The sequence below is a fragment of the Thermobia domestica genome, chromosome 11, assembly GCF_964235325.1.
Source record: "Thermobia domestica chromosome 11, izTheDome1.hap1.1, whole genome shotgun sequence".
Lineage (NCBI taxonomy): Eukaryota > Metazoa > Arthropoda > Insecta > Zygentoma > Lepismatidae > Thermobia > Thermobia domestica.
In genome coordinates, this window is record NC_137464.1 from 37,377,089 (window position 1) to 37,391,536 (window position 14,448).

Here is a 14,448-nt window from a genome sequence, read left to right on the forward strand (position 1 = left end):
TGTTACAAAAGCTTCGCAAGATCACTTAATGACTTTGCTCAATACAAAATTTTTCTCTGCAGATGAGAGTATATGCTTCTAGAAGATATGTGCTCAAATATTTTTTTTTGTATAAAACTGTACTTAAATATATGAGGAGTCTTCAATAATTATTGTCCCTGATATAGAAAGAACTTTATTTCCCCACAAAGTCGCTTATAATGTTCTAGAGTTGTTACACTTAAAAACTGCGGTTGGTTAGCATGCCATTGTTACACAGCATGTGTAGCAAGCGTATCATTTTCAAGTTTCTTCCTCCGAATGTATTGTTTTAACTTGGGAACAAATAGAAGTTGCTCGGAGCGAGAACTGAGTAGTAGAGATGATGTGCCCTGTAGCCTCAATTGCTGCCATTGTGTGGTAAGTGCTGTGGATGGGGATATTATTCTGATGCAAGATAACTTGTCTGCGTAACATTCCTCACCTTTTTTTCTTGATGGCTACCCGTAATTTGGGAATTACCTCTGCATAATAGGTATGATAATTTGTTCGTGTTTAAGATAAGGAATGAAAAGAATCCCCGTTGCACTCCAAAACATTATGGTCATAACTTTACCAACGGATGGTTGAGGTTTGAATTTGCGGGGAGGAGGAGATCCTTTGAGATACCACTCATGCTTTGCTGTTTACCTTCAAGTTCAAGATAGTGTGCTCATGTCTCGTCAGCGGTTACGTATCTACCAACAGATATCACGATTCCGTTTGATCATCACTAAATTGGAGCACGCATTCTTCCTCTCTTTTGATTTACAGTTGACATTTTTCAGACCTATTTGACAGGTATTTTTAAAAATTCTTAAGTTTCAAGCAATATTCTTTCTATTGAATCAGTGGATACACCGGTGGTCTCACTTATTTTGCACACTTATTCTGTTGTCATTCATTACTAGATCATGCACAATTTTAACGTTTTCTTGCGTACAATCTGTGTAGGAGAATTAGCACCATTTGCATATTTATAGCTTTGTTAGGAATAACGGACTTTGTTATCACTTGGCAAGAGAAGTCACAATCACACAACACATTGACTTCAGCGAGCATCTCTGTTGCTGTTAGATCTTTCATCTGCAAGTATTTGATCACAGCACGCACTTCAGTTTTCTCCATTTTCATAATCCGGACGCACTTGCTACCTGCAAAACATGGATCAAAACTAGTATCAATGACATTGTCCTCTATTTTGGTGCACATACTTCTAAAGGTGTAGTATTTACGTTTAACTCCTCGTATATTAGGGAGAATAATTGTAGAACACTCCTCGTATTTTATAGTGTTTAATAGCTAAACAATTTTACGTTGTTTAATTAGTTTTTCTTTATTCTAGATCCACTGTGGAATGCTTTGAGAGGTAATATAATTCATATAATTATTTCTATTTAACTGTTTCAAAATTAATCTGTTTAATATTAAAGCATTACAATATTGCAAACTTAGACCATAGTAAAAATTATGATAAAATAAAAAATCCTTTCCTAAAAATATTTTAAATTACAATTGTACAGCCACCAGGAAAACTATCTTCCCCCCCCCCTAAGTGCTCTAATTCCATTACTTTGGGTCCAGATAATTTGCAGTGTGTAAAACGCCTGGGTAGATGCAACCCAACTTACATGTAACTTTTCTCGGCACAGATAGCAGTTGGTAGCACTGAGTCAGGTCTTTATGCAAGTAAAATTGTAAGTAGTTGACGCACAAAACCTTTCTCCAGTCTGAGATGAATCTCTATGGCTCAGAGCGTGTTTTCCAATGAACACCATATATTAATCACAATATTGTTGTGTATGTAATGTATTATTTCATTATATACTGTATGTTCAAAGAAATAAAAATACTGACCACACATGAATCAGAAAATGCTTGAAAGTAGATGAAAATATCAAATCTAGAACAACTGCTGCTGGAAATAAGTTTGTAAATGATTGTCACCATTGACAGACCTTTTCCAATTCTCCTCATTCCAACATTTATTTTGTCACACTGAGTATATATTGAATTTGATATTGAAACATTTGAAAAAGTTTGAACCAGGCCCGGATTTGAATCCGGGTTCGCCGAATAGAAGTTCAATGTGCTAACCACTTACCTACCGCGTCACTTCAGCTTACCACTCAAACTATTAGCTAGTTAAAATCTTTACATGTAAGATCATACATAAGATACTAATGATCGTATAAGGAGACGTTCCTTATGTGAGTGTTACAATGACTTACTCGATGTCCCTTCTTTGACTCAAAAACAAGCTACATAAACCTTCATCAATGAAGAAAACATCACAAAACATTCTTCAAGTTGAGGCTACCTCATCGTTTTTAACGATGGTCCCGATTTACATTACTACTATTCTTTCTCACCTTAACTTCTAATTTTTAGAGAAGAAAAGACTGTAGACATTATTTTCGCATTCTTTGAATTGTATCAACACGTGTAGAAATAGAAAGTTGTATTTTTATCTTCTGTAAATGTTAGTTTATTTTCTTATCTTTGTATGAGGAATTTATGGCAGATTACTGACAATTTGAGGTGAAGCGTATTGGGGGTTCGAATCACTGTGAAGACCAAAGTCGGAATTTTAAGTATCCTCGATATTTCCGTGTTCGTGTCCCTGTCGTATATGGAATAGGTCGAAAGGACGTGAGGTGCCACTGGCCAACAATACCACGGTTTGGTTGAATTAAAGAAAGATAAACAACTCGTATGGCAGACACCCGGGTTCGAATCCCATCCTGGCAATTATTTTTTCTTTATTCGGATGTATTGACAATTTGTTATTCCTTTATTATTATTATTATTATTATTATTATTATTATTATTATTATTATTATTATTATTATTATTATTATTATTGGAAAGCCGAGACTTGGCTACATATTTTATATGGAGTTTTTGATTATTTAATTTCAAGTTTTTTAGTGATATGGAATGTATCTGAAATGGCGAATTGCTTAAACATTAATATTTCTAGCAACAGTAGTAGTAGTAGAAGTAGTAGAAACATAAACAATTGCTGGGAAACAATAATCTTTGTTTTTGATCAATCGTATTTTTGACCCATACTAACGATATGTCTTACATAATCATCAGTTATTCTCTAAACATGTTACGTTCCCGGACAGTACGAATCAAGGTTGATACGACTGACGTATTTTTGTAGACGTGTTTCGTAGGTCACTGTTCTATTGCGAGTGCACTGAAGAAAATCGTCTTGACAGAAAAACTGAGAGAAATTAAATATTTTCCATGTTATCTTACATTGGAAGTATCAACATTTACAAACAATAAAACAAATCCTTTAATTACCCAAACGGAATCGAAACCAGGACCACTAAGATGTAAAACCAACGCTTAACCCACTACTCTTAACACATCGCTGTTAATTGAGGGGAGACAGTCTTGGTGTGTAATGTCTTAAGCAAATTGCACACTTTTACGGTTTCAATATTGTAAAATTCTTGTTTCGTTCATAATAAAATAGAAAGTGTTATGTGGAAACAATAGCCAATAGAATTCAAATCTAAATTGTCAAAGTAAATTGTTGAAAATGAGTAATAAAAGTAGTATTAGTGGATGTTGTTTAAGCATTTAGATATGAGGAAGTTTAACGCCCTGATGAGCATCGAGGCTAATGTTATATGAATATATATATCTCAGTTTAAATATATCTCTTCGGGTATTTCTTTATAGTAATTATATTCTTTCACGAGCCATTAATATACATTGCAGATTGTCGAGTTTAAAATTTTATCCAGTTTATTTGATATTGGGGAAATAAAAATATCCCACCGTTGGTTCGTAAAGACGTGATGTGTGGCCCGAACACTCAAACGTACTTTTTATACATATTTTCTGTTTATCAGGTTATTTTCTATGGAAGTTTTGTTTTTGTGAAATATAGAAAAATAAAAGTTATAATGTAAAAAACATGAAACTCAAGCCATCTCATGCCGAAAGCTCGATGGACTAGCGATGGGCAACTAGCGACGTCTCGGCAAAAAATGGATGTCTCACAGGCACGATCCAATGTGGCCCCACTTCCGTTTTGAAAATTACCACCAGCGGCAGAAACGCGACGAAACGCCAATGAACCACAAAATTACTCCCCAAAATATGTTAAATCGCCTATATACGTGATTTGTTTTCATTAAAGTGAGTCCAAAAATACAAAAAAGTAGACCGGAGTGGACGTGGACTGCCAACCTTGTGATTGCTAAGCGCGATTCTTCCGACTTCGCCACGGAGGCGATGAAGGAGACGTCGCATTTAGAAGGATAAATCGTTGAGGTCTTTTTAAATTTGGCCATTCAGAGTGCTCCTTTAATTGTGTATATTCGATGATAATCGTTTGTGATCAGATACAATGCGTTCGCTATGTAATTTTATAATAAAATTACGCGCATCTATTTACTTTATTTCATAGTTCTTCCATATTCACTTTCTAATGATCGGCGGCAGTTGCCATCGAAATTCATACAATTATACGCACTCACCTCAATATTTTTCACTTCATGATGTAGAGGAAGGGGTTACTCTTAACCCCCGTAGCTCACTTTAGAAACAATTCATCTCGAAAAGGTAATATATAATAATAATCGCATGCATATGACTGGCGATAGTTCGTGTTGGTCTCTTCGGGATTCTTCGCGACGAATCGAAGGAGTGCGGCCAAAATGAAGTTCTCGCTGTCAGGGGCGGACTAGCCCGGTCGGGAATGCGGGGATTCTCGCCTGGGCTCCTTGAGTCAATAATAATAATAATTTTTACATACTACCTCTGAAATAGAACTAATTACATGCGAACAGATATATATTTATGATGGGGTCACCTTGGGTATGGCCACGGCCACATGGACCCTTATATTTTGTTTTATCGAATGTCTGGCTACGCTCTTCTAAAAAGACGTGAACCAATAACAATAGGACTTCATTTTACAGGCGAAGTTTAATGGCCTTTTTTTTTTTTTTTTTTTTTTTTTTTTTAAGAATGAATCCCAAAGAGCAGGAACTGCCATAATGTGATATTTATTACATATATTGAATACAGTTGGATGAAGGTACTCAACACCTGATTACGAGAACCTGAGAATAGCCGGTGTCGTTCCCAAATTTCCTAAGATAGAAGTCCCTTGAGATGATAATCGATTAATGGTATTATTTGTCTTTCATCAGTGGCGGCTGTTCAGATTGTGGGCCCCCAGCAAAAGATTTTGAGCCCTCTTGACAGGAACGTAATTTCAGAAAATTGAAGGGGAGGCAATGAAAGGGGTCTAGAGGTGTCACACATCCGCGGGGTTACAAGGAACAGAGCGTGTGGTCGGGGGTTTAATCCCCTAAAAACTGTCGGATTTACTAGAGTATCGCACATTTGGCAAGAAGGTCCTTTAAACCTCATTCTGCATACTAGGAACTCATGAGATAGAATTCTAAAGTAGGGCCCCCGAATCCTTACTCTGTAAGATTCGTACTTGGAGCCCTGTAATTTTGCACTTGAATTGGACTTTTCAATTCTCGTGTGTTACATACTTGGAAGGAGCAAAAATAATTAAAATTGAAAGCTTCTGGGAAGTTATCTCAATTATTTCAATATCAATCAAACTATTTGAATACTAAATGTAGTTATCAAACGATGTTATAAGTTAGTTTATTGTTTTAAGTTCTCTCCTGTGTCGTTATTCTTATCAAGCCCGGTACGTTAAACCGAATATTAAACTCACAAGTTCAAGGGAAATCAAAGAATTTAGATTTTTATCCGTGTGTACTAGCAATGAAGTCACATGTGAGTTAATTACTTCTCTTACATTGTATGTAGTTATATTATTTGTTTGTAATTGCATCAATTGTGAAATTGCATAGGTACTATAGTGTATACTATATTTAGGACATTTACGATTTTTAGGGTGTATACCACATTTAGTGTATACTATGTTTTATTGCTTCAAAATAATATTGTTTATTGCGTACTTTAAACCCTTTGAATGTCAGTCGTAAACATCCCAACCCATATATATATAATATGGCTGGATTCAGGATTCTATGACGGGGGTGCACCAGTACATTCGAAAAAAAAAATATTTTTACTGCCTTTAGGCATCTGTGGTGTGAATGATGAAACGCCCTGGAAAAGCTCTGTGTCCGGTCTCGAGAACTAAACCCACGACTTGCCGAAATCGAAGTCAACGTTTTACCAACTGAGCCAAGGCCGCTTTGTATCGGTAGCTTATAATTTGCATGATATAATTAATTTGATTCTTTAGATCAGGAATTTCTCTAATAATGTAGTAACTTCAGCATCTCGACTCTAATATCTGTTGCAACTCGACGAAACCATGCCGTCACTGGAACACTAGCGCAAATCCTTCGAACTATCGCTATATCGATTATCGACATTTACCGGCAAGTGGGCCACTAGGTGTTGACGACGTTTATGGCATGGGGTATTGGCTTTTACAGCCCAAGGAAAGCTAAACTAGTTTTGAAATAAATATCATTTGTATTAATAATGTCCAATATGGGAAAAATAAATATTAGAACAAGGATATTTTCAAATTTGCCAGTTTTCCATATAAATGTAAATGGAGTAGTCTTAAATTCATATAAACAACTTTTCAAAAAAAAAAAAAAGTATATTTACAACTACAAAACCTCAGTTTTTGGTATTTAACTTTTACAAAAACGTTTCTTAAAAAGTGATGTTTGGAAGGACAGTGCTTTCATTTTTTTTTTTTAAATTGTGGCCCGCAACGTGATACCCAACTGGACAAGTAGCTCGATGGATTCAAACAACGTTGGGCATCCCTGACCTACAGAGAGACCATACTCATTACATTTTTTAGTTTTACATATTTTGAATTATTACACCACCTTTAGATCTCTGTATCCTGTTAGGTGTCATTTTCATCCCTCCGAATATCAATAACCTAATTCGCACACTGATTTTATAGCAATAGCATCATTTTAGATTTTGTCAGGGTGAGAGGGCAAGATTATCCACTGACATATTAGTTTCACGCTTTTATTAGTATATTAATGTACAATTTATTAAAGGCATGTGTTTCTCAAACGCAGGGGACCAATTGCCTGAACGACATCCGTTTCAGAGGATAATAATAATAATAATAATAATAATAATAATAATAATAATAATAATAATAATAATAAAGGAAATGCCCATTTGCAGGTGAGCTAAAGGCTTTGGGGGAAAAGCTGTTGATTATAGAGACAAAATAATTAAATTCAACACAGAATGAAATAACGAAAATTAAGGAAAGCATCGTAGAAATTAAAATGACATTTATAAAAATCACGACCTGCAATATTTATTCGTTAAAAACTTTTCTGAATTATGTTAAACAGTCTTTCATTGTTCGTTTATTTCCTGTTGACAGTGAGATATGACAGCCAACGCAAAGTGATTAACAGTTTTTACAGTATTCCTAGAACTTTAAAGAATGCAACAAGCAAAGGAGTGTGGGAGGCTAGCGCTGGACAAATAGACGATGGAGATTATTACGGAACACCAGCGACTCTTCTCGATGACAGTAGATTCGCCGCTCTGTATGATGACCACGGATTCATTGCTGGAATTCAAGTTGGTGTAAGTATACTGTGCTAAAAGATGTTCTTCGTAGCATTTTTCAATATTTTTCTCTCCAAAATAGCAAAATATTATATATGGGAATTCGAAGCAAGTACACAACTTCACGTCACAGAACAGTGTTATACGGTAGTGTTCTGTGACATGAAACCATCGTTATATCGTTCTCAAAATTTCTGCTCCTAAAGGAGGAATTTGTATAATACTGAAGTCTCCTCCCATATTTTTTTTTATTTTTTATGACAAATTCAATTTTTATGTAGCAATAAATTATATTGTTTTTTTATCTTTTACTCAGTACATGCCTCTGTGCTACAATATCAGTTAAAGTCGTGCTTTTCTTTCTTATAACACCCATTCCGCTTGAGCCAAGTCACACGTTCCACTATTGTTAGGGTTGCCATATTTTAAAATTAGAAAAGCGGGGGATTGTAAACCGTAAGTACTGATGTGAACTTGTGTATTACAAATACTGACCTGGGATCCTTCGGACTTTTTTTTTTTTTCTGGAGGATATTTTTGTTGAGTGACTCTTCCAATGTACTTTTCTAACGAAACTAAGGTAAAACAAATTTAGTTTTTCCCTTTAATGTTTTATTAAGTTCAACAAATGGGTCCCGAATTGTAAAGTAAGTATTAAGTACAGCAAGATAAATGTAATTGTAAGGATATCTATAAGACAAGTAAAAAAAAAAAAAAAAAAAAAAAAAGATATGGCAGATATTGTTCATACGGTTTTCTCTCTAAGAAACACAAAATAATTTCTATTTTTTTTTCATAAGAAATGTAAGACATATTCAGGCGTCTTGGTCCAATTCTTATAGAATTCTAATCATTTTTAAAGATTACTACTTGAAATCGTACTAAATACAAAATTACCACGGTTTCACTATATCTGTCACGCGCACTGAGCAAATAGCTCACAGCCTGAGACTGAGCGCTACTCCAAATTTAACTCAATCGCTATTGAGATTGATACAGAGATGTAGCGGGTTACGTTAAATATAACAACACTTTATCAACAAAGTCGTCTTAGATTTTTCTCCAATCCAAAAAAGCAGGTGGTTTTTCGTGATTAAGAGATGATTAAGCAGGGGACGGCTATAGGATCTGAAAATCGGTAATATGGCAACCCTTGTATTGTCGATATAACACAAGAAACAACGTGAACCAGTTTTGATTTTTCTGTGCATATAATAATTTTAATTTGTTTTTACAGATTCCTACTGCGGACGTAGAAGTAGAAGGCAACACTTATCCATTCTTAGAAAACAAAATTTTTCAAAAAGTTAATCGATACAAACGAGAAATTTATTTATTAACATTCTACTTCGTGGATCCATGTAAGTTAAAAATAATTCTAGTCTTTAATTATTTCCTGTATTGCATAAACTGTATGATGAACACCAAAATTCCTGCTTGTTTTTAGTTGTCTTAATAGCTGTGCCATATAGCCTAATGAAGAGGGCACTCGCCAGGTATCGAACCGAAGACAAAACACACAAAATTCAAGGCTGTTGACCATTTCATTATTTGAGAACTCAATATTAAAATTTATATTAGGCGTAACTAATTAGATATGAAATGAAATCCTTGGTTTGGTATCCCCGGGTATATTTTATTTATTAACATAGTTCTACATAGAGTTAAGACCATTTTACACCCCAAGCATTAAGGATGGAAGACGGATAGAAACTTTAAGAAGTCACTCAGAACATTAAAAAGAACCTCTGCAATTGGCTGGCAACACTGATTGGAAACCTAGAAAACGCTGAAGGACATGGAGACTCAGTGGCAGATTGCTCATCTCTAATGTGAGAGGTCCCTGGTTCGGTCACAGGCCTCTAAGTTTGTAGTCGAGAACCTCGTGACCCTGGATTTTCTTGCTTCCTTCTCCATTTTCATTCTAGAATTCTTTCATAATAATTCATTTTCATTAGTCATCCATCTTCTGTAGCCGAAATGGCCTGTCTGCGGGACGTTAAATTAATTATCTACTATGTAATTACAAATTAAGAATGTTATTCTTCATCAAGAGTGTAAATGTAGAAATTATTCTTCTATTCAAGCTGTGGCGGGTGAAAATAAATTATGGAATGACCACTGAAATCATGTTAAAATGTCAAGGAATAAAAAATACTCCAAAATCAACCATCTTTAATTTTGTGTATTAAAGGTTTAAAATAAATTAAGAGACCATATAAATATTGTATGTATATAAACACTAGCTATGAAGTAGTGAATTATCACTACCAGTGGCGGATTCATGAAGAGGGATTTGTGTGTTCATTAAATTTGAGATGCTAGTCTAGCATTCACCTTAAGGCTAGTTTTAAACGGAAGCATTTATCGTAGCATTTCTCGTAGCAGATGTGCTGTCAAAAATCTCGTATAATCTTCTATAGCATCAAAAGTATATGGTGCTTTTACAGGGTAGCATTTTGATAAGCATCTTGTCGTGACGTAGCAAACAAATCACTGGACAAGAGCGCAATTATGGCTCCGAAACTAAAGCGTGAAGTAACTAAAGCTATAGTGTTTGTAACAACAGTTCTCGCTGGTTACATTAAAAACGAAAAGAAGTAGATGGGCAAAGAATTGGTTGTTGCGGATGGATGATAATATTTCAGTTCTTTCTATGGTAGAGAAAGAACTGAAGCCTGAGGATCCTATTGCGTTCAAGAAATCCCTGCGTATGGATAATGAAGCCTTCGAAAAGTTCTTTGTACAAACAAGAAAGCTCCTCATATTTTTCAATCAGCATAATAATAGTATCCCTACTCCAACTCATTTTTCTTTAATACAATTCAATTTCCCACACAAAACAAGAACATGGATATTTGACACAAAATCTTTAGCTTTCCTTTTAACACACCACGGCACTGCAATCGGACCAGAAATGCTGTGGAAAATGCTACGAAATAGAGCAGGTTCTATCGACAAGAAATGCCACAGGATATGCCATGGCATGTGAAATGCTATAGTATTTGCTACTTTACACGGTAGGATATCGATGATACGATTTTTGCTATGAGAAATGCTTCGTCTAAATCTAGCCTAAAACTTAGCTAGGTTTTACCAACATTTTGTGTAATATGTTCATATTTTTGTGTTATTAAAAGGGACGTATTATCTGTAAAAAGTGAAAAGGATGTTCTCTACGAAATCGGGAAGACAATTTACACACAGTAAGAAAAGTAATGGTCTTAACACACTCTCTTGTGGCACTCCTAATTTTATACCCTTTATATCTGAATTATAATCAGTTACATTACTTAGTTTATCACAAACGAAATGTGCATAATTTGTTGTTCTTCGATCAAGGGTGATTCAAATCATTTAAGTGCAACTTCTCTAATAACTTTTGTGGGAATATATTACAATCAACAGTCTTAAACTCTCTATTTTAGTGACAAAATTAACGTATAATTTTTATTTTCAAAGATTTGAAACCAGTGCTCAAGGTTAAACCCAATTTATCTTTCGCCTTGAATTTTGTACATGATTAATTAGATGGGAGACCCGGGTTCAATTCCCGGAGGGAGCTCATGTGGTTCGAATTCCACGTTAATCAGTAGGTCCACGTCTCATATAGCCTCGCTGCTGACCGGGACGTAAAACTCAAAAATCAATCAATCAATCAATGATTAATTAGATATAGAACCTTGTAATCTATGCGACAAATGTCACCACATATTAAAATATGTGCCCCAGTGAATTAAGTGTTGCAGTATATATATATATATGTATATATACAGGGTGGGCCATTTTAATTAATCCACGGAAATATCTGAAAAATGATAAAACATAGAAGAAATGTTTTAAGTACACGTTATATATTGCTAAGGGGGAAAACCAATTCCGCCAAAAGTACCCCGCCCCGCCCCCCCTAAATGGGGTAACGGGGGGTAACTTTGAAATGTCAAATGGGAACATGGGTCGAGTAATACCTCGTTCGAAAGGCCTTGGAAAACTAAGTAACGCTGTACCAAAAGATGTTCCATATTGTGCACCGGTTTCAAAATGGCCGCCATAATATGGTTCGGAAACTCCAGTACCCGTAATGTGAAAACCATGGAAGGTAAATAAATGGAACAAAATTGAAATACGTAAATGTCATAGAGCATATCGAACGGTGTGGTCCCTGTGATCCCAGTGGCCTCCCTAAAGGGGTCTTGTGGGCTAACTTCAAAATTTCAAATAGTAACATGAGTCGAGTGGTACCTCGTTCGATAAATCTTGCAAAATCTAGCATATTGCAGGAGAAAACGATTGATGTGAAATGGCAGTGGTCTCAAAAGGCCGCCGAAACATAGTATCCGTGTCAGAGAAAAGGTTTAGTACCCGTAGTATGAAAGCGATTGGAGATAAATCAACAAAAGAAAAACTGGAGTAGCTAACTGACGTAAGGCACATCGAGAGGTGTTGTCGGGGTGACTCCAAGGGCCAACTGAAAGGTATCCGGGGCCAACTTGAAAATTTCAAATAGCAGCTTGAAGCGAGTAACATCACGTTACATAGACAAATTAATATCAAACAGCTTCTGTAAGAAAATTTTCGACATGAGACACCGTTTTCAAAATGATCGCAAAGACATGGTGACTGTGTCTAAGAAAACGTCTAGTGCCCATAGTATGAATACGGTTAGACATAAATGAAAATAACGAAAATTAAATAGGAAAACCACGGAGGCGTTCCAAGGCTCGAGAATAATACAACAGAGATAAAAATATTAGAGTAAAATTGCCATAATGTATAGAGAGAAATCCAAGTCCTGCAAAATAATCTCTCCCTGCGCTCTGTATGTGGGTGGGGTGGAAAGTAAAGTGGAAGTTCAAACGAGAACTCTACTTTAATTCGTAAATTAAGGCTAACCTTACAAATAGGTATGATGTGGTTGAAACATTTGTTTGTAAGGATGACGCTGTAGTGACTAAAAAAAGAGAAACTTTTATGCAATGCGTGCTGGTTATTCAGAAAGCATTTCAGGGATATACGTACACACCGTTTCGTCCCTCAAGCTCACAATATGACATGAATGCTAATAGTTAATCAAAATGTAACTGTGGCCATCCGCGTTAACTTAGTGCACCAATTCTCTATGCATGAAGTCTGCCTTCCAAACAGCATTGGGTAGGTCAAGCGTACGCCCGAACCGTTGTCCGGTCGGACATTGAAATTTTGAAGTTAGCCCACAAGACCCCTTTAGGGAGGCCACTGGAATCACAGGGATTACATCATTCGATATGCCCTATGATATTTACGTATTTCAATTTTGTTCCATTCATTTACCTTCCATGGTTTTCATACTACGGGTACTGGAGTTTCCGAACCATATCATGGCGGCCATTTTGAAACTGGTGCACAATATGAAACATATTTTGGTACAGCGTTACTTAGTTTTCCAAGACCTTTCGAACGAGGTATTACTCGACCCATGTTCCCATTTGACATTTCAAAGTTACCCCCCGTTACCCCATTTAGGGGGGGGGGAGGGGTACTTTTGGCGGAATTGGTTTTCCCCCTTAGCAATATATAACGTGTACTTCAAAAATTTCTTCTATGTTTTATCATTTTTCAGATATTTCCGTGGATTAATTAAAATGGCCCACCCTGTATATATATATTGAACATAATCTCGTACTGCAGTAGATATGTTTTTATTCATTAAAAAACGTGTAGGGTTTATTCAATTTTTTTACATAAATTTATTACCTTCTTAGGCTAACTATTTTAAATATGCGAACAGATTATAATAATGATATTGGTTTATAATTAAAAACAATACATTATCTTTCTAATTTAAAAGATGTCAGTACCTAGCGAATGATTAACCAGATAAGTAGAGTGCTTGTTCATCAACACAGTTTTGAATGATGCAATCTGGGGCACAGGATTGTTTATTCTTAAGGTTTTGAATAATAAATCGTATTTCATTTCTTTCAATAGTACAAGACACAAACTATACTTATTGAATTCTGCGCTTTGTAAAGATGGTTATTTATATGTTCAAAATGTACCTTTTATTGGACGGTGTTAAGCATCAATGGTTCTGAGATATTGAAGGAAACACAAACATGTTGCCATTACGAGCCAGTTCTTGCTGCATGGTCGAATAGCTTTTCCTGCACGTTTAAGCAAATAGTAGGTTTCTCAAACATTTTTAAAACATTATTTACATTGTCTCCTACGCACTGATATAAAAATCTCGGAAATCGGAAAATGGCGCTTGGTCAATTGATACCTAACACCGTCCATTCTTTGAATAATATATGAAAATATCAACTACTGTTGGAGAGTGTATTTTTGAATGATAAGTTTTAAGTTAACTAGTTTCAATTAATTTATATGCATTTCCTTTGACTTTTTTTGTTACTCTATACAATATTCCACACTTCTTTATTTCTATTACTGCTTAACTAGTTCTATTTTCGTATTAGATCCGTTTTTACTGTACGCATAGTTGAACGGTATAGGCCTAATAGTACCTTTTTGTACTTCTAGTAATAGTTTAAACAGGATTTTCTTAAGCTGTATTTACTTTTTCTGTGTAGTTCTTCTATTTCTGATATAATTTTTTATACCGTGTATTATCCATACTTTGTTTTCACTGGTATGTAATTTTAGTCTTCCGGAGAAACATTCTAAGGAGTATAGGACTAGGATTGTTGAATTCATCTTCCAATAAATCATGGTTGTATATTTCAGACCAGTTTTCATTTTTTTAAAACTTATCGTCGAATGTAGGTTTTCTATTGATAAATAGCGCCTTGAAGTGCGTACTTGATCTAATAATGAGTAACTTTGTTTAGGTAATCGATC

At 35.3% G+C, this 14,448-nt stretch overlaps 1 protein-coding gene across 3 annotated transcripts in view; it reads left to right on the forward strand.

Annotated features, from left to right (window-relative positions):
- LOC145664061 (uncharacterized) overlaps positions 1-14,448 on the forward strand; it is a 71,337-nt gene that overhangs the window by 10,591 nt on the left and 46,298 nt on the right. For 2 of the 3 annotated variants that reach the window (XM_081730399.1, XM_081730397.1), the window contains exons 2-4: positions 1,364-1,387; positions 7,418-7,626; positions 8,846-8,969. In XM_081730399.1, coding sequence (XP_081586525.1) covers positions 1,364-1,387; positions 7,418-7,626; positions 8,846-8,969 — 357 coding nt within the window. The remainder of the gene's footprint in view (positions 1-1,363; positions 1,388-7,417; positions 7,627-8,845; positions 8,970-14,448) is intronic. The other variant, XM_081730398.1, reaches the window with a different exon arrangement.